Source organism: Cryptotermes secundus, unplaced genomic scaffold, assembly GCF_002891405.2.
Source record: "Cryptotermes secundus unplaced genomic scaffold, Csec_1.0 scaffold235, whole genome shotgun sequence".
NCBI classification, from domain to species: domain Eukaryota; kingdom Metazoa; phylum Arthropoda; class Insecta; order Blattodea; family Kalotermitidae; genus Cryptotermes; species Cryptotermes secundus.
The window spans coordinates 1,010,162-1,032,225 of NW_019723301.1; the positions used below are offsets into that span (position 1 = coordinate 1,010,162).

Consider the following 22,064-nt stretch of genomic DNA (forward strand, 5'->3'; position numbering starts at 1 on the left):
CAGATTATTGAAAATTTTGATCGCAGCATAATATGCGCTTTTCTGAAAACATGAGGTGTTAGCAGTTGGTTTATGAAGGCACTGCTTGTGTCTTAACACTGTATACATCTGCATTGGTCTGAAAATGTTCTTCGTTATTTGTAATGAAGTTTATTAATGAAAGTATATACTCACATGGAATAGTTAAAATAGTTTTAAATAGATCTATACAAGAATTATGGGATTTGACACCCAATCATGATTTGAACTATTTTTGTTGTTATGAGTCTGTTACAGTGAGTATATTTTGGAAATTTTGTAAGTTCTCGGTAGTATCAAGATACCAATGTGCCTAGAAATTGGTTACGTATGATTCATGCATTTTAACTCTAGGAGAATGATTCGTGCCTCAAGATAGTTTATCGGGGAATCTTGTACATGTAAACATGTAGAGCAGTACGTAATATTACATTTCTGTTCCTTGTTTCTAGGGCATGTTGGATTTTGACATTGTGTGTCGACGATCAGAGCCTTCAGTAGTTGCATTGGTTTACCCTTTTGCAGGAGATTACAAACAGAATTACTACTGGGGTCACAAAGAAATATTAATTCCAGGTATTGTTTCATTTCTGAAATTATTCGTATGTAACTGTCATATGAATGCTCTACCATCCATGTTATATTTTTGAAGTAATGATCACTAGGCCAAAATAAAGGCTTGTATCTTACATTCTTTATCAGAGATAATAAAATTCATCTTTAGTAGACAGCTTTATAAAATGGCAGAGTACTCTATTCCATTTCATTTTAATGCTGGCATTATTAATAGATTGAATAGTTACACCAGAAAGGAAGCCATTGAGCATTATAGATGGAACTGTTTCACAAAACTGTATTTATTCTATTATAAAACACTTTCCATTCACAGCTGTTAAATTCTTGAAGAAATGCATCTTCCTCAGTTTGTAAATTGTTAGATTCGTCTAGTCACCACATGCTTTAGCGTGACTTAGTTCCATTTTCTTTATCTAGTAGTGTCCATTTTATGTTGTGGCATGGCATGTACTGTTCAGTAGCACTGCAATCTACCCAGCACTCACTCCCTCTTTGCTTTTGCTCAATAACTAGGCTATGCTATCATAACAGTGAGTATACATAAGGTCTGTCTGTGCTGTGTGTAGTAGTAACAGTATGTGCACTAATAACATTGAGCGTTTTGTACTGTTCACAATTTAAATATTCACTGTAATGTTCTTTTTTTCTTTGGCCATCATTGTAACATGACCAGATAATTTTAAAATGCTAAATTTAAAAAGAAAGCTCATGAATATTAGATTCAATTTCACCGACCACACAACACGTTTTTTATTTACCGTCACACTACATGTTTCGACCTCAAGAGGTCATCATCAGGTGTACGAACACAGTTGCACAATCACACACAATCACATTTCGTTTTTCCACTTATTTTTGATCCTGTATCCTGTTCAGGTCCACGCTCAAATAATATGTGTCAAGTTCTTCTTATAAAATATAAGTTAAAAATACAAATTTAAAAGTTAAAATTTAAAATTTAGTTCACTGTATCTAGTTATATTACTACTTGGTTAAAAAGTTCATGAAATAAACTTCAACTCATCACATTGACATAACTTTCACTTTTGAAGGTCTTGTTGTTCTTCGGCATCCTCTGATGTTGGATCTATTACGTTCCTTGTCGTCAAAAGTGAAAGTGCTGTCAATGTGATGAGTTGAAGTTTATTTCATGGACTTTTTAACCAAGTAGTAATATAACTAGATACAGTGAACTAAATTTTAAATTTTAACTTTTAAATTTGTATTTTTAACTTATATTTTATAAGAAGAACTTGACACATATTATTTGAGCGTGGACCTGAACAGGATACAGGATCAAAAATAAGTGGAAAAACGAAATGTGATTGCGTGTGATTGTGCAACTGTGTTCGTACACCTGATGATGACCTCTTGAGGTCGAAACATGTAGTGTGACGGTAAATAAAAAACGTGTTGTGTGGTCGGTGAAATTGAATCTAATATTCATTAAAATACACAACAGGATGCAACAAACAGTTAAATTTAAAAGAAAGCTCATGTTATGCTAAGGTAAACATAGTACACATTAAAGTAATGTTTGCTTTCTGCTTTAAGAAATTCCACAGGAGAAAAAAGTCCAGGGAATTAATGTATTATGAATAATGTATAATTAATGTATATAGAATCAATTTTAAAGATTTGTAGGAATATCTGAATTTTAACTATTGGGACTGAGCAGGTTGGTGTAGTATTAATACTCATGACTCAGATTTGAAAGATGCTTGGTTCATATCTCAGAAAGGACACCAGCTATCCTAACTGAGGTTTTCATAGTTTTCTTCATTCCCACCAGACTAATATGAGGACAGTAACTCAGTCAGGCTATGACCACTCTCTTACAAATTTCTTCCAGTTCATCGTTCACTAATCATCCTACCATTGGTCACGACATAGCCTAGATATTGGCAGTGTCATGAAATAACTCACAAAAAGAAAAAGACTTGTTGGATCAATAATACTAACACATAATTAACTGGTATGTTTCTTGACCACCACAGTCGGGATTAAGACCAAGGCCCGCTTGCTGTGGTTGAGTTAAAATAGACTGGGGAAAAATGCGGACATGTATGAAGCATGCTGAGACCATGAGCAAATGGTTTATGTTCAGTGGCTAAGAATTTTGTGTTTATGGAGCCCACTTTTATACCATTGCAAACTGATAATACTGTATGTGAGATGTATCAGACTCATTGAAAACATTTCCTGTTTCATTTTTGCAGTGTACACAAAAATAAAGGATGCAGTGAGAAAGCACAGTGACGCAGATGTACTTGTCAACTTCGCCTCTCTTCGTTCAGCCTATGAAAGTACTATTGAAGCCATGAATTACCCACAGGTATATGACATTGGAACTTATCTGAGTGGTTGATAGTTCTTCATTTGGTCAAGAAATTCCCTATTAAGGAACCCAACCCCTTCCTGGTACTCATTGTGAGCCAGTTCAGTTACACACTATTTATCTAAGTTATGTTTTAATAATATTCTCCCATCTGTGTCAGGTGGTCTGTGACCAGAAGATTTTTCAACCAGAATGTTACATTCCAGTACAGTCATGTTTTCTCATGTGTTACATATCCTGTCTAAGTCACCAGTCTTAATTTAATCATCCAGACCATAGCTCAAGGGTACATATTATGAAGCATGTTTATATAAATTTGTGTGAGGGTGGTCATGTGTTTGAGTGTTTCATTCAGCACTGTGTTATTAGTCACTCATGATCCCTACATCTTTTTGTATCTAGACACATATGTTTAGTTCCTATGAAATAGGGGTTCTCATATAAACACATGTAAGATTCATGACTGACTAGTAGATATCACATTGTCTTATGATTCTGAAGTAATTTGAAACCCCTGAACTGAAGCCCGACGTCTATCCAAAGCACATGTCTCTCTGACATTAGCTTTGCACATGTGTTCCTGTATGTGTATGTGTGGGTTCATGTATATTTCAACTGACTAATCATGAATGAAATACTTCAAAAGCCAAGGCCTTCTTAATCTATAACATAAAATACTCCGTTGTTGCTGACCTAGCTCCATAACTAGTTTAAAACTTATACTATTAAGTAATTGCTTGTTGCAGTCTGATGTTTTTCTTGAAATGTATGTAATGAATGCATGATGGCATCAGATACTTTGTTTTCCAAATGAAGCTTGTTGTTATATTTTTAAATTTTTTGTATACTAACAACTTCACGTGCACCACCTGTTTAAATATTAAAAACTCTGCATTTTACATGGATGATGTGTTTGAATGTTCCATATTGTAGTGTGTAGTCCTGTTACTGGGTAATGACCTTGAAACAGAATGAAACAACATCTACTAGGTAACAGGTTTTTAATGAGCAAGTATACACAACTGTTACTGTGTACCGCCTTTGTAAACAAACACATTCTTGTGGAAATAATTGGAATACAAAAGTGAATGGTGTTTTCTATGTGGTTCAAGCCAAGATGTTATAACCAATACAGGTTTAGAAGTTAGTCATTTGTAAGCGAGTCTGTGAAAAGAAGACTTGGTCGGTGAGTTGAAGCCCCCCGTTAGAAGTTGTTATCAGGGAATGACTGCTAAAGACAGCAGACTGGAAAGGCTTAGCATGTGCAGTAGTGTTTGTAAAATGTGGAAATTAGCAATAGTGTATTAGTTATTTATAGTTATGACATGTAAGTGGTGAATAAATCCAATCTCCAACCCAAAAACCTGTCAAGATTCACTCTAACATGTGACAGTATGATACTCGGAATAAAAAGTGATAATGTCCCTGAACAGCATTAACTGGTTGGTCTTTATATGTAGACATAGTATGTTTCCTGCGAAGCAGGAGTTGAATATTTGAGTATTATTCAGAATAAATCTGTGTTTCATACAATTAAATCATTTCTTGTGTATTTTTGTATTAATGACATTACTCAGATTTATTTATGTTCATGTTACAGTCCTCTTCAACATTTATCTTTAAACCATAGTTTTTAAATATATTCTGTCAGTATTGAAATACATCTTTCATTTTTCATTCCTTCCCCAAATCAAGATATTATTGTTATAAAACAGTGTTTATAAATTATGAACATTAATTTTTGAAACACTGTATAACTTTCTGAAGGGTAAAAATTAAAATGACATGGCTAATGTTTTCAAATTCCTATTATGTGACGTACAGAGATCATACTGGTGTCAGTTATGTTGTCATATGGACATAGTTAATTTTAAGCCATTGTTTGATTCTGTGGGGCTGACTGCTGTCTGCTTCTTCTATATTTGCCTGACATCCCCACTGTGCACATATTCATACAGCAGAAATCATCCAAACCCATCTGCATCTGTGATCATTTTTCACAGATGTGGCACCAGTGTTATTGGCAAATGTGATGAACAAAGTCTGGAGGCATATATTTCATATATGTAATACATTAGAGATATTTCTGTTACTGTTTACAGATTCGTACAATTGCAATCATTGCAGAAGGCATCCCGGAAAACATGACACGAAAACTAATTCTTTTAGCCCAAGAGAAGGGAGTTAACATAATCGGACCAGCTACTGTAGGAGGTATTAAACCTGGTTGTTTCAAAATTGGCAACACTGGTGGAATGATGGACAATATTCTACATTCTAAGCTTTATAGGCCTGGCAGGTAAGAAGACTGTAACTATACCAGTTCAGTTTCAGTATATGAAATGAAAATACCACAAAACTATGATAGTGCATGTGTGGCATACAGCAAGGTTTTCATTACAGTGACAAAAGGCATTGGAACTGTTAGTTATTTTAGCATTACATATTTGGAAAACCATTGCATAAACTGAGGTTTATTTTCCCAGCATCTTCATCATGATGAGTGATCTATCTACGAGGGCAAGTCAATAAGTAAGTTACAAATGGATATAGAACTTAAACAAATAGGAGTACTGATTTGAAAAATGCTTTTATTTCTCAACATAATCTCCCTGTACATTGAGGCACTTGTCCCATCATTTCACAAACCCCTGAAAACCAGCAGCATAAAATTCTTTGGGCTGCTGTCGGAACCAGGCGTGTTGCTCTTGCATGACAACATGTGTCCCCATACTGCCAACAAGACAAATGAGACGCTGCGAAATTTCAAGTGGGATGTCCTCGAGCATCCTCCATATAGCCCCGACCTTGCTCCAAGACTTCCATCTGTTGGGCCGTCTTAAACATCATCTTTCGGCTGAACATTTTCCTGACGATGAAGCTGTAGAAAGGGAAGTCACTGCCTGGTTCCAACAGCAGCCCAAAGAATTTTATTCTGCTGGTTTTCAGGGGCTTGCGAAACGATGGGACAAGTTCCTCAATGTACAGGGAGATTATGTTGAGAAATAAAAGCATTTTTCAAATCAGTACTCTTATTTGTTTAAGTTCTATATCCATTTGTAACTTACTTATTGACTTACGTACATAATTAGCCACCACTTTTTTCCTGTAACTGTATTAATCAACTGTATTTGCAGTTTTCTTTCAGAGTTATTTTAATGGCTGCCAGTTTATAAAGGTTCTTTTACCCATCTTCAGTGTTCTACCCTTGTCTAATCAAAAGTTTGCATTCCAGAATGTAACTGAGAGCAGCTTACTCCTTTCATGTTTTAACCACAGAGAGATGTACATCACATGACATCCTCTGAAGTTCCTTGTCAGTTCTGTAGCTTGTTTCATTGTGTATTGTGTCACTATCTAGTTTAAGTTTTCCCCCAGATCAGACATCTCCTGTGTATGGTTGGCTCCAAATGCAAAATTTTGAAAAACCTTAATTATGTCAATGAAACAGATTAGCTTAGAGCTTAAAATGATACATTTATGTGAAGTTGGAGCTTGTAAAAAAGCAAAATAGGAAGGGATATGGATTCATTTCAGTGCTGTTTACAATATTGGAAAAGAGAAAATATGGTGTATAATAAATCCAAGCAAACTAAGATTGTTTCTTTTATCATGAGTTCGTATTGGTGAAATTTGTTTCATTATCTTGGTTTGGGGCCATGTGGCAGATGTAGTGAGTTAAGCCCCAATGTCCCAGTGTGGTGTCACAGGCACAGGAGCTACAGAGGGTATGAATCCTGTTATATAAGAGTCCTTTCTCCTGTATGGAGTATTGAATGAGGCACAGAAAAAAGTTAATGATTTTGTCAGTTCTGGCAACTGTTAAATTTTCACACATGGAAGGAAAATGTTGCACTGACATGTAGAATACAAAATTGAAGGGTCCATGTTCAAATATAGAGCATATCAGTGACAAATCTGACAGAATAGACTCTGTATAGCATTCAAGTGTGTCAGAACATTTTTTAGAACAGTACATGGCCTCTCCTTGATCCTCGACTCATGTTTCAACATGTGAACAGTTGAAACTTGGTGGCATTGATTGACAAAGAGAGAGAATATGCAAACTTAGGCATAGTTAGTGCAGCATCTGACTCTTGGCACCACTTTACATTGCATTTCTGTTATGTGCAGAAGCTTCTACTGTTGAACCATAAAACTACAAGGTTGAGCTCTCAAACAGTGAATACCTGTGTCATTGTTGGAGGTAGTTGCTTTTACTATAGATTTTTCAAATTACAGTGGTACACGTTCCACTGTTGGTTTCCTGGCAAGGCAAGAAGTGTAGCACATACGCAGCGTCCAGATTTAGAGGGTCAATAAGATCTAAACTTCTATATTCAATTTAGATTCTGTTAATCCTCAGTTTTTAGTGGGAACCCTTATTTTTTCTTACATTATATGAAAGGTGCCTATTCAACCTACTGTTTTATATCACCAGTAGTTAAATAATGATGATGATGATATATAGTATAAAAATATCTCCATTTTCCCTATTAATAATAGGCTGTCATGAGAACAATGATGTTGATGGTGGTGGTAGTGTTTTTTGGGGGTGGGGGTGCCTTAAGGGATTAGAAAATAAATGAATTTTTAGTTTGCTGAGTAGGATGTGGTATAACTTTACAAACCCTGTTCATCTGTATATTCTTATAAGTTCTTTTCTCTACAATCCAGTGTAGCATATGTGTCACGGTCTGGTGGTATGTCCAATGAATTGAATAACATCATCTCAAAGGCAACAAATGGGGTGCTGGAGGGTGTAGCCATTGGTGGTGATCGGTACCCTGGTACTAACTTCATGGACCATATCATGAGGTACCAGGCGGATCCCGAGGTATGTGGAAGGAAATCTTATTGCCATATCATGCATGGTTAATAACATTTAGTTCCACTTAACATAGCAGAATACAGCAAAATTAAAGGGCCCCTGCCGTGCAAATGGAACATGTGTTATACTGAATATCGAGTGAAGAGATTTGTGAGTAGGGTTTTTAAAGTGTGTAAACCTGTAACAGTGTCATAATTAATTGTAGTTATGATTTGTAGGTTGTTAAATAAACCAATTAACAATCTGATCTGCGTCTTCAGTAGCAAAACACGTTACAGCATATATGCATTTCTAAATTAACTTATTTTTGTGTAGTATACTAGTATTCTGTCTTTAATTTTGTCCCCATTACTAGTGTTTATATAATTGTGTTTAACCTATAGTTAATATTCTAGAATAAGACATAGAAGCACAATTTGTTGTCATAGATATTGTGTTGTAGTGGATACTGCATCAGATTTAGAAATTTATCTTCCCAAAGGAAACATGCCTGCCAGCTGGAAATTATCATTATAGTAAATGGATCTTAAGGGGCTTTATAAAGTGAAGGGAAATAGTATACAGTTTTACAAGAACTGCCATACAAAACATTTGGATCCTGTCAGTTTTGGTACCAGGAGGTTTTATTAGAATTATATAAGTTATACTGTAAAATATGTTTATTATTTACTTTTTAAGCAATGGAATGTTTCTCCTAATAGGTTAAAATGACTGTTCTCTTGGGAGAGGTTGGAGGTGTGGAAGAGTATGATGTATGTGAAGCACTGAAGAATGGCCGCATTAGCAAACCATTGGTGGCATGGTGTATAGGAACTTGTGCAGGTGTGTATCATCAGTCATATGCACTTATGCATTTAAAAAGGAACCGGTTATTACACATATTTTGATTAATAATTTAAGTATTAGATTATGCTTGCTTGCACTACATTTTATTAACAAGATGATATTTAGTTTTAATATTCCTACAAATCATCTTTTATCATGTTAGACATATAGATGCCTCACGTAAGTTTATTTTTGGTTACTTGTTCTATGAATGTAGTATGTGCATAGTAAAGCACAATAGATCACTGTTGGTCATGGTGCAAAGGCTGAGAAGGCCTACCCTTACATATTCATTCATGTGCATAGTAAAAAAAAAAGTAAAAGTAAATCTATCACTGTAACAGGCCGTGAAGGCCCATAGGGTTGTGAGTTATCTAGACAACTGGCTCAGAGATGGTGGTAAGGTTGTCAGCCTTACATGCCGGCCGTGCTTTACTCCCCAGGAAAATTATTTAATTAATTAAGGATTAGGTCAATTGAAAAAATCCAATGAACTCATTGGGACTTGAACCCACAACCTTCTGGCTTGTAGCACAGTGCCTCAACCAAGTACACTACTGTGTGCCCCTAGTATGTGCATAGTAGAGCTTTTAATTAAGATAGTGGCATTAACATGTGAACTTTTATCTCGCTTGTCATTTTCATGTTTAGCAGTATTTCAATAGCAAAGATTGAAATGAAGTCTTGTGATGAATTTAGAACTATTGCAAAATATACACAGGAGATTTAATATTTATAAAAGAGGGTAGTCTAGCTGCCTGGTAAAGCAGTTGCATGAAGCTGGAAACAAAAGTGCCACCAGTCTACTTTTGCTATTTCTTGAAGAAATTATAATTCCCACAGAAATGCACTTCCATATTTAGTGGAGCCCCTCTGGAGAATGAAGTTAACAGCTGAGACACAATTTCCGGAAGCCACAGTTTACTGATTTTACTGTTTTGGAACTCAAGATAGATGAATGTTGTCATCTTACTGGAGGGGTGTCCATTCTGGACTAATACTGTGACAAGTGAAACCACAGTAGAATTGGTATGACATGTATAACAAGGACTTCCTTATATTTACAATAACCTTTGGAAGTTTCAGTTTCTTAACATATTACATATGGAAAACAGTGGCATAAAACAACGGCTTTTTTCTGGCATGTTCATCATAATGAGTGATTTGTAAGTAGCTGCAGCTGTTTTCCCATAATCTTCGCACCATCTATTATAGTTTTGCTTCCAGAGTTACACATGGCTAGCAGCCCATAAAGGTCCTTTTGGTCCATCTGCTCTGTCATCCCCTTATGTAGAAGAAATTTCACATTCCAGACTCCAAGCAGTTTACCCCCTCCAAGTTGTAATATCTGAGATATATACATGACATGATGTCCCCTGCATCATGCAGTGAATTATGGGGTATAGTGTGGATGGGTGTTTGTGAATGGAATATGAGTGGCCTGTGCTTTCAGGCATTCAGAAAACAGTGGGTAAGACTTATGTTCATAAAGGACAGCTCATAACATGTAGTCAGTTGCAAGTACAAGAGTGTATATAAGTTTAAGACTGTCTATAATTCTCTGGTTCAGATAATGCTAACAACAGTGAGAATGCTGAATTATCCTTTATTATTTTTATATCCCTGCAATAATCACTTCAAGGAGGAATAAATATTACCATATCTGCATTATTACCTAAACATGAGTGCCATACTTCGTTGTATGTAATCAAAAGTTAAGGGACATGGTTGTAGTTATATATTTCAACCATTCTCAGTATTACAAGTATCTTTCACAATGAGCAATTTTAGGAATTTTGTAAATTTTTATAGTGTGGAGGTTTCATTGTATTTGGCAAGATGTTTCCATGGATAGTTGGACACCTTTATTCAATTGCTAGTTGGAATAACTTGTAAACATGAAGTACAATATTTTCCTCCTCTCTTAATAGGGATGTTCACCTCTGAGGTTCAGTTTGGCCATGCTGGTTCATGTGCCAACTCAGATCAGGAGACGGCTGTTGCAAAGAACAAAGCCCTGAGTGAAGCTGGTGCACATGTACCACAATCATTTGACTCATTGGGTGACATCATTCACGAAGTGTATGATACCTTAGTCCAGTCTGGAATCATTATTCCAGAACCAGAGGTGCCACCTCCCACAGTTCCCATGGACTACGCATGGGCTAGGGTAAGTAGCTCAGAGACATGCTTTCTTTGATTTCCAAGGGACTCAACAGAATAACTGTTTATGATTTGGTTATGAAGAATTCTATCTTTTGAGATATAATGCAGTGTAGTCCACTGAAAGTCAACTGATGTTGCATCTTTAGGGTAAAAGAATAAGCCAAGTGAGAAGCCAGCATGAAGCAGGTAGCATAGGTAGAGAGTTTTCACATGTTCTTTGCAGCTTGAGCACAGATCATTTTATATTATCACATGATAGTGACTAGACACAGGGTTAGGATTGTTAATTGAATTTATTTGACTCCTGCAAATCGTAACTGCAAGTACGTAACTATAACTCTTGCTAATTCATACACCCTACAGTTCGCTGTAGCATATGCTTAATCTTCTCACTCTTCACTAATCATCACCTGATAACAGATCATACAACAATTTAGGTTCAACAGCTTCTGTCCGTGCTGGCTGGTGACTCTCACATCTCCTCCTGGCCATTGACTGCCTCCTTGCTGTGTCTCTTCACCAGTGGCTAGTACTGACACCACAAAACACACACACTCTCTCTCTCTCTCTCTCCCCCCGTTTCTCTCTGTCACTCACTCTCACTCTCCGTATATTGTTTAGTATATACTTCCGAGTTTCATCATAATAGAGCACTGCATTAAAAGAAGAAAACATATTTTATTTTACTGCAGGCTGAATTCATTAAAGATTACCTCTATTTTTCTTTCTTTCTTCTATTGTCTTTTTTATACCTAGATTTTTTTTTCTAGAGGCCATGGTTGATTGTTGTCTATAGAAGTTTTAAAATGTACTTGTAACATTCTCTTGATTTAATTACCATCAGCATGGGTCACCTGTCACCTTTGTCATAATGTGACGTCATTTTATTAGTTGTACTATTAACTGGAACAGGAAACAAGTTAAAACTTGTTTCTGCTCTGGCTAATAGTACAGGTTCTAAAATGACATCCTGTTGTGATACAAGTGACATGGCACAAAGTCACCACATTTGATGGTATGTCAGAAATCACAATAATTAGGCAGAAAATGCTGTTATACCATAAAATGTGTGTTTAAATGTTCTCTGGCATGCTTGTTTGAAACATTTTGTTCTTCAATGAGTATCTAGCAAGATGTGCACAGACAAATGTAGGTCTTAATATAAAGTTATTTTTGAACATATACAATTATGGAAATTGAGGAAACTCTCCAGTTTGTCACAGATTTTTTCAGTATCAAATTTAATGCAAATCTGACCACCAGTTCTCAAGTTGAAACATTCAAATAAATAGATTTGGGCAGCTCTGTATGTGTTCATTTCATGCACAATGTATAAGGAATCTTCCTGGGTGGAAATATCAATAGATGATGATGCTATAAATGGATACTGAAAGAAAGCTGTGACCATAGTAAGTGCATTATATGTTCACTAGTACATCAGGACAAAAATTTTTATTTGCATAAGAAACTTCAGTAAGTGATATTGAGGTTGAAAACAGTACTGTATATATTTATATTTAAACAGTATGATGTATATATTGTGCAGGAGTTGGGTCTCATTCGTAAACCAGCCTCATTTATGACGAGCATTTGTGATGAGAGAGGACAGGAGCTTAACTATGCTGGAATGCTTATAAGTGATGTAAGTTCTTCATCTTGTTAAACATTATTATGCAGTCTCCTTCCCTGTACATACATCATTAAATAAAATATGTAAATTCATCATAATTGAAGTCAACTAAATATTGCAAGAATGCTTTAATAATGTGGAAAATTATTGAAGTACCAACTGTAAATAATAAGAGTTAGAAGTATGCATGGAATTTGTAGAATTTGGTGGACTGACAACATGTGTTCTTTGCAAGAATAGACAGCAGTCTATGATAGATGAATTCTATTCATAATTTCAGGGAGAATATTTGTTGTTAACTGTTCTTTGATAATTTTCATTAACAGCACAACTTCATTTGAATGTTTTCTATGTAAATATTATTATTCGTTGTTGAGTGTTCTTTGATAGTTGTCATGAACAGCACAACTTTTTTGAAAGTTTCTTATGTTAATTTTAATTTGCTAGTTATATTCTTCACAGAACATTAACTGGTTGACGCCGACCTCAGTATCTCTTACTTACTGGTTTGCCATCTGCAGCCGACATCAGTAGCATTACTGACCTAAGCAGCATCTATATCACACTTCCTAATAAGCATGTCTCTGCTGTTCACTCTGAATCTAATTATGTAGTATTGTAGATAAAGCTTTGCTCTTGCTGTTGGTATCATAATATACCTTTTTGAAGCGATATTGTTTTGCTTTATTATGTTTATGTAATGTCCAAGAGAAAAAATTTCTTGCTACTCTATGTTTTGTGTTTCTTGTTCCTTTTCCTATGGTACACATCTTGTGAGGACAAGTGATAATGCTTTCAGACAAAACACAGAGCTTCAGATTGCTGTATGAATAGTTCTCTGTTCCTGATTGTAATGCAATTTCTTGTTCCTCTGAAAGTCCATCATATCTCTCAAGTCTTTTTGTAAGACTTTTTTTTTTTTGTGGCACCACCTCGAAGTTCTTTGCAGCACCATTTAAAGACTTCTCTTTTGGTACATATTGAGATATTTAATGCAAATGTTTTTCTCTGGAATATGCAGAAAGTAATGTTGACACAGTTCATGTAAGTTTAACATCCCGCATCATAAGTATGGCATCCACAAGTAAACATTTGAATGAAGAGAATGTTTTGGATATTCTAAATGAGTCAGACAGATGTCATATTAATAACAGCAGTGATGACAGTGATGATTTTGAAGATGACATTGCACAAGCTGATGCTGCTACTGATGAAGGGAATAGTAAGGTGGAGGAATAAGGCCAAGGTCATTCTCTTGGCAACAGTGGCTTTGTTTGGGAGAACATGGACATTTATTATTATTCTGTAGTTATTCTGGACCTCAGAATTCTGCAGTAAATGTTCAGGATATTATGTCTGTGTTTTTATTATTTTTCAGTAGAGAGACAGTTCATAAAATTGTTATGGAAATGAATTTATGAATTTTAGAGAGAGGCTTTTTTACTTTTAAATCCCTTTTAAGGCAATGGACAACAGTAGCAGAAAATGAAATTTGTGTTATGCTCGGTTTCTTTTGCTAATGGGGATCATTCAAAATCCCACTCTGCAGATATATTTTTCAAGAAAGATAATTCTGCCAACTCCATGATTTAGTGATGTGATATCCAGAGGAAGGCTCAAACTAATAATGAAATTCTTACATTTTGCAGACAACACTAACAAAGCAAATTATGAAGGCCCTGCAAAACTTTACAAAATCATTCTTGTCCTGTCACACCTGAAGAGTGGTTCATGAAGGATAAACCGGGTAGGAAGTTGTGGTACATGTATAACGTGGAACTTAGTGTTTTACACAGGTCCCATTATATTCTTAGGTTAACAAAGTCTAGGTGGTTGCAATTGACTAGACATGTAGCTTGGATGAGGAGATGAGAAACATATGCAGAATTTGGGATGGAAATCTCTTTGAAAGTGTTCAGTTGGAAGACTGAGAAGGAGATAGGATGACAATATTAAGATGTGTCATAGGAAAACTAGTTTTGAGGATGGGAGATGGAAGGAACTAGTTCACAATCATATCTTCATAGCCTTTGGTATTAGCTGTGTTGTACCTTAGCTTTTATAACCATTGAATTAGCTTGTTAGTAAAAAAAAGTAAAGGTATCCCTGTAACAGGCCGTGGAGACCCATAAGGTTGTGAGATGTTGAGGTTCCCACATTGTCTAGACAATCAGCTTATAGGTGGTGGTAAGGTTGTCAGCCGTATGCACCAGCTGCCCTTTACCCCTAAGAACAGTCCATGAATATTCCTGATACTCATTTCTGTTTGAGACTGAGTCGACCCCAGGGTCATGAGTATGAGTATGAGGGGAGAACCATAAATCTGGCACTTGCACTGTGACCTTCAGTGATCTATGTGCTTTCCCCAGGGTCATAGTCTGGCTAGAAGGATTAGGTAAATTGAAAAAATCCAGTGACCTCATTGGAATTCAATCCCACGACCTTCTGGCTTGTAGCATAGTGCCTCAACCAACTATGCTACCGCATGCCCCAAGTAGTTACATAAATGTCCATTTCCTTTTTATTTGAACTTCTCTGGGTTGTAGAGTGCAGAATGTATTATAACATAATTAAAAACACACGTAGTGAAGAGCATTTATGTGTGAACATAAATCAGCTGGAAAGATTACATCTAATATGGAAAATGAAAATTGTTGCTATGTCACTGGTTGCAGGTCTTGAAGCGTGATGTTGGAATTGGAGGTGTAGTGTCTCTCCTATGGTTTCAACGCTGCCTTCCTCCCTATGTTTGTAAATTTTTTGAAATGTGTCTGATGGTAACAGCTGATCATGGACCAGCTGTGTCAGGTGCACACAACACTATTGTTTGTGCACGTGCTGGCAAGGATCTTGTATCGTCAGTTGTGTCAGGCCTGCTGACAATTGTAAGTATTTCTTATTTAAATGGTTTCATCTTATAAACTGCTTCCCACTTCATGACATTTGTTGAAGTAAGAAGTTTAATTTATTTTGAAAATTACTGGTTGAAACATATACCGTATTTACGAATGTATAGGCCGCACATTTTTGCCAAAAATTCAAGAGGAAAACTGGGGTGCTGCTTATATTCGAAATATTCGAAATCACACTTCATTTAAAAAAAATTATATTCATAATTAGTAATACAGGGTGTTCTACTCCTGAAATAATATTCCAAGAAAATTATTATTTCTATAATTTCTGTCTGAAAATTGTGCTGCGGCCTATACATGCACACGGCCTATACGTGCGTAAATACTGTATTATCTCTTTGTGTAATTAAAGTCTTCTTTTAGTTGAGCTAGGCCATGAAGTCAGTAGCTATTAAATGTTCTCTGCACAGATTGCACAAAGTAAACACATTTGCTGGAAGGTAATCTCCATCTGTCCGTCCATCTGCATGTTCCATTTCTAAAACTACTGAATAGGTTGAAGAGACATTGGTATTGTGTTTCACCAGAGTCTAGTGAATTTGATGCTGGTTTGTACTGGACAGTTGTTACCTCCACTTGAAGTTCAAATCACATTTCATTACATTAAAATATTGTCACGCGTTGAATAGGTCATGCGACAAATAACTTCACGCTGTTTTGGATCTAGCGAATTTATTCCACCCGCTCTCACAATTACACAATTCACAATTACACCAATACTGCCATCTGCAGTATCACAAATACTTCTCCTGTAGTCATTTCCATTCATTCAATAACAATGGACTTCAACTCACCCCAGTGAATGCTAGACTGCGACCGACTTCCGCTGCACTCGGCAACTTCACGATCCACACTGTGGCACTCCTGATCACACACTCTCTTATAAACCCTCAGTCAGACAGCAGAAAACCCATATCTCTTCACTGTTGCATAAACGCTGTGTTTACAGGCATTGCTGGGGAATGCTGCCGAGAGTTGTTTATTGCTGTGTAGTAACCACGGTGTTCCCTGTTACATCACTATGGGAAGTGCTGTTAAGTCACCGCGGGGGAGGGGATGGTGTGTTGACTGGCCTGTTACTGTAGCAGCGGCAGTTGCTCTGATGCTGTTATGTCACTGCCAAGGGGGAGTGTTTACCGAGTTTTGCGCCATCCACGTCACAATATGCTATAATTCAAAGTAAAATTCAAAGCAGTTCTGATGCCTGTGGCATGATCAGCATTGTAACAGAGGTTTTAGGTCTATGATAAATGGACATCCAGGCTGACAAGTGTACACATTTAGAAAGTATGTGCAGTGCAGTGGATTACACATTTCCAATCATGTTTTGATATAATTCTGCTCTTTACTAATGTGTCTTGATCTTTCCATACATAGCAACTAAAAGTATATAATACAGTGCGTACAATCAAGTGCGCGCCGCGGCTGCAATTTGCCGTGAGTCATACCACCGCAGAACGGATGCAGTCGNAGTTTTAAATTAAAACTCGCCTGTGTTTATTGCTGATATACTGTTGTAGCTAATCGTTACAAGTGAAAAGTTAAGGTACACAAAGAAAACTTGAACAGGAATTCTAATACCACATTTATTTGCCTAATTTACACCTTTGCAGAATTTGCATGCCCCTTGTTTTACAACGCAAATTTTGGGAAGAAATAAATACCATATTTCTGCTGTCAATGGACTCTCATTTGACACACAATTTTGCAACAGAAAATATGCTTGAAGATACTTGCCTTAGGGCAACACTGCATGGGGAACTTGAATCATGTTTCTCGCAGAAATTATGCATTGTTCAGAATATTATCAAGGGGCATTTTTGTCTCAAAGTTAATCAATGTGTCACGTGGTGGGGTCAGTATGGGCAAATATCTGTACCGTGTTACACATTGGATTCACATTGAATCACATTTTCTGCGAAAATTATGCAACAATCAAAATTTTCTCAATGGACATTTTCATCCCAATGTTCATCAATGAGTTTTGTGATAGTGTCTTAAATTGTGAATATCCATACTATGTTGTATCGCATTAAGCTTCAATAACATTTTTTTCCGCGAAAATTATGCATTAGCTGAAATTTCATTGAAGGGAATTTTCATCTCAGTGCTTGTTATGGAATCACACAGCAGAATTCACAGACACAAGTTTCCTAGTACGGAGTCTTACATTCACAATCATCTTCCATTAACCCGTTGCCGTGGTTCGTCGTGTATGTTTCGTCAGGGATTTAAATCGTCTGGGGGGGTTCGACGTGTATGTTTCGTTCAGCTGCACACCTATGTTATAACGCCCATAATAATTGATGGTTTTGCTGTAGATTGTTAGATTTTTCGCTGGCCTGTTGTCAGTAGAACAGAGTATAAATAAGACACGACTTTATCTGNTCATTTTAGTGAAAGTTTCATGTTCCTATCTCATAGAATTTAAGAACAATGATGAATAAATCATTTTCGAGCAAAATTTAAATGGCCGGCTGAATATATTACCGCAGGAGACGCAGCCGCGGAATTTAAATTACCGCGTCAAAGGGTTAATGTAAGTATGGTAGCACATTGTAAAAGATGCTGATATTATAAATGATTGCAGTGAAAATTTTAAACTAGACAAAATTCTCATTCTTGTCACGATTCTGGATTTTTTTTTCCCAAATTCTCATCTGGAACTGAAAAAGTAATTCTCATACATGTCTGATAAATAAGACAGTGTTCAGCTTGAAAGAAGGGCTGCACACTATTGATTGATAACAATATGGATATCTGTAGTCTGCTGTGACTGAAGTAAAGAAGGTATTTGTTATAAAAATATTTTAAACAGACTTTTCATGGTTCTCGCTTACTTACATATTAAATATATGTACAAACTTTCCTGTTTTCTTCAAGGGTGACAGATTTGGTGGCGCCTTGGATGGTGCAGCCAGACAATTTAGTGAAGCATATGATTCAGGCCTTCACCCCATGGAATTTGTTAATGCAATGAGGCAGAAAGGTCAGCTTATCATGGGCATTGGACATAGAGTTAAGTCTGTAAGTAAACATCAGTAAATGTTACAAGAACATAGTTCTATTTAAGAAAGATTTTTATTACATTTCTCAGAGGCTTCTTGAGTACTGAAAAAAATATTAGCTGATCTAGAAATTTTGTGTTCTTGTGGAACCAAAGGATTGCCAAATTAACACAGAAGTCTGCCACAGTTCATATTCTCACAAAGAGTGGTCCATTTTTGTGTCCTCCTTACCTATTTACCTGAATAGAAACGACTTAGAATCTAAGATGACCCCCCATATAAAGTGATTTTGTTACTGTCTTTGCCATTCCCAACTTTACCCTCACTGTAATAAATATTCTTGGCTAATTACCACTTTCAGCTCATAACATTGGTGCTAGTTCAGGAAAGTTCATGGAAGCTTAAGGCTCCAGACCTTTAACTATATTTCTCACATAGCTCAGTTGGCATAGCAACTGGCTACGGGCTGAATGGCCCAGGAGTTTGGATTTGACTTCCAGCAGGGCAAGAAATTTTTATTTTCTCCGTTACATACAGACTGGCTCTGGTGCCCACCCAGCCTCCTGTCTAGTGGATACCAGGGAACTCTTTCCCATTGGGGGGGGGGAGAAATAGCATGAGAGTGAAAGTGATCCCTCACCTCCATATAGCCCCGAAGTCAAGAATGGTGGAGCTATACCTACACTCCAGATACAATTCCATGACATGATGCTTAATTAATTAAGCACAAGGAGAACTTTACCTTTGTTAATGCTTCAGTGGTACTTCAGACAAACTCAATGTAGCACAAGGTTCTTGACCTTGAAACATGTTTCTGTCTCTCATTTGCTCTGCTGGCAACACAGTATAGCATGGATGTTAATATATGCTCTTTCTTGAAGAGAAGCTTCATGACTTTCAGGTCATTGATGCATGTTTTACACTCAGATTCATGATGGCCCTGCATTTTATACCCATGAAAATAGGAAAAAAAAAACTTGTCTTTGGTGCAGGAATATGTAGCAACCTTAAGGTTCGTTGCTGTGTTCACAGTAGGCCACCAAGTCTGTGTAACATTTCATAATTCATTCATTCATAGTCCCCTGCTCAACCCCTCAGCTGTGGCTCAACTGTTGTCAGCTGCCAAATTTACTTATTTTCCCAAGTGATCTCCCAAGTGAAGCTTTTCAACCACAATTCTTTTACATGTATGTAATGGTTTTGTCCATGCATTCTACATCTAATTCAGTATCAGCTTTCATGAATTAAGCATCACAGCTATACAGTTTGAAGGTTATAAGTCATGAAGCTCTTTCTTGCATAATTTTCTCAATTCCCTTGTTATTTTTTAGCCTGAGACCTGGATATTCTACTCAGCACTTCAGTTTGTTTTTAAATTCGCTTGATTTTTGTTCTTCCCATAGAGTGAAATGCAAAGTTCAATTTGTGAAAGATGTACATTCCAGTTTTGATATCAGTATATTGATTCCTAATTTACTTAATGCTTCATCAGTTTCATTGATTATACGGAATCAAATGGTAGGATGACTGAATGATGAATTTGAGAGGATGTGGATGGAAATCATCATGGCCTCTTCATCCCAGTACTTATATGGATAGATTTGGGATAACAAAACATAATCCAAGATGGATGGTCTCTGGAACAAGAATCAAACCACAATCTTTCAAGTACGAAGCAAGAGTTCTGACTCCTTTTATGATGTTTGGTGTTATTGTTATACAGTGTTGGCAGTTAACATTATGTGCAGTTAATTGGATAAATAGGTAAATTTCCATGTAAGAGTATATAATGCAGTCACATTTTTATTATCTTGCGTAACAAATATTTGTTATTTGTTTGTTGAATTCTGCTAACAAGACCAGTTGAATTGAGTGCTGCATGTGTTAAGACATTGTCTTGTTTGTTGAAGCTCAGTACATTTTTGTGTAAGATGTTTCATTTATGTTCTTCAGCCATTATTGTTTAGCAGTTCTGCATAATCTGCCAGCATTTATGATTATGTAAAATTGAGGGATGGTGATGTGAGCTTTAAACCTATACACAGTATTGTATGTGACAAATGATACATAATTTTGCAGCTCAACAATCCTGATATGCGGGTGACAATTATTAAGGAATTTGTAATGGAGAGTTTTCCAGCCACACCTCTTTTGAATTATGCTCTAGAGGTTGAGAAGATCACCACATCGAAGAAACCGAACCTCATTCTCAATGTAGATGGTGTAATTGCTGTGTCTTTTGTTGACCTTCTAAGACACAGTGGCAGCTTCACCAGGTATTTCAGCATTTTGAAAAAGTGTACACATGGCTACTGGTTCCATTAAATTAGACAGTTTTGAGTCAAATGGTTACTGGGGGTCATGGTTTCAAATCATGCTTGTAGCTTGGTTTTGCACCTTACCACCAGTGCTCATCCTCGGTGCCATAATTCTCACAGTTTGACGTATCAATAAGATTGTCTTAACCCTTCCGCGACGGATAGTATTTAAATCTTTTCCTACCGCCAAACCGACGGGGTATTTAATTATTAAACAGAAAAATGCACTTATCCATGAAAAATTTAGTAACTCTCGCAAAAATAGGTCAATTGAGATAAAATTTTCACAGAAATATTCATAATGAAACGAAGAACAAAGCTATATATATCTTTTAATATAATTATGATAAATAAAATTTTGTTACTCACTCGAACTGCTAAAAGTTGAGTTTGGTGTGGTAATCCTGAAAACACTGCTCAATACATAGCCCAACATCACAATCACTGCACCAGTACACGGTTTCTTTTCTTCTTTTATTTTTTGTACACAGTACACATCGCCTTTGTGGTCTAGCCTTTTTTACTGATGGGGGAATTCTACTAATAAAATGTCTTTCACGAAGCCGGGGGATGGTGTTATCTGATGAATGACGTCGACCTTGTACTCTACGTGCTGCCTGCTCCTGGTCCGTAAACTTCAACAGCAACCCTTCTACCAGATTTACTCTGAATGCTAAGTGGTCTGTCAGTCTTTCCTGATTCTTGTTATAAATTATCATGGCATTTACCACTGTCGCATTCAAAAGGCGTCTGAAGAGTTTCATGTACCACTTATGAAGTGGTACTTTTTTGCCAAAAATAACTCTCGTCTGAATCCGCCACTTGAACCCTTGCCAATATTTCGTCGTCATCTTCAATACTATGATCTTGGATAGCATCAACTACAGCCTGATCTTCAATTTCATTATCACTGTTTTCACTACTATTAGAATATTCGAACTCGATAACTTCCAAGTCGTGAGCAAGGAGCTCATCTAGTTCATCGTCCTGTAAAACTTTCCTACTTGTAGAGGCCATGGTTATGGCGCGACTGAGAGAAGAAAGTGTTATGACATCATAGACTTCTGTATCATTCGCAAGTTTGTTTTCTTAGGTTGCATTTGGTTCAAAGAAAAAAGGACCCTCTTGTCTGACTACTTCATTGTGTCAGCAGACTGTACAGCAACCCACTCAAGGAAAACATTCGTCTGGGGTTTCAGTGAGTGACACATATAGACAAGCAAAGACCATAGAGTCGAAAGATATATAGTTTTATACATTTTCCTTACTTAGAATTTGAAAAATTTCAATGCAATCTAGGCGCAATGAGACCAAAGTACGAACTATTACGCTAACGAAATAAAATAAAAATACCGTGCTAAAAATTCGTCCAAAATAAATAACTCATATACCAATTGAAAGATGAAACCTTAATCTATGTAATCCTGAAAAGAAAATTGGAA

General features: G+C 36.4%; 1 protein-coding gene across 5 annotated transcripts in view; it reads left to right on the top strand.

Annotated features, from left to right (window-relative positions):
- LOC111861706 (ATP-citrate synthase) overlaps positions 1 to 22,064 on the top strand; it is a 78,352-nt gene that overhangs the window by 48,275 nt on the left and 8,013 nt on the right. For all 5 annotated transcript variants that reach the window (XM_023846487.2, XM_023846489.2, XM_023846490.2 and 2 more), the window contains exons 10-19: positions 471 to 594; positions 2,814 to 2,929; positions 5,035 to 5,231; positions 7,610 to 7,769; positions 8,465 to 8,585; positions 10,520 to 10,758; positions 12,301 to 12,396; positions 15,060 to 15,269; positions 18,180 to 18,323; positions 20,384 to 20,580. In XM_023846487.2, coding sequence (XP_023702255.1) covers positions 471 to 594; positions 2,814 to 2,929; positions 5,035 to 5,231; positions 7,610 to 7,769; positions 8,465 to 8,585; positions 10,520 to 10,758; positions 12,301 to 12,396; positions 15,060 to 15,269; positions 18,180 to 18,323; positions 20,384 to 20,580 — 1,604 coding nt within the window. The remainder of the gene's footprint in view (positions 1 to 470; positions 595 to 2,813; positions 2,930 to 5,034; positions 5,232 to 7,609; positions 7,770 to 8,464; positions 8,586 to 10,519; positions 10,759 to 12,300; positions 12,397 to 15,059; positions 15,270 to 18,179; positions 18,324 to 20,383; positions 20,581 to 22,064) is intronic.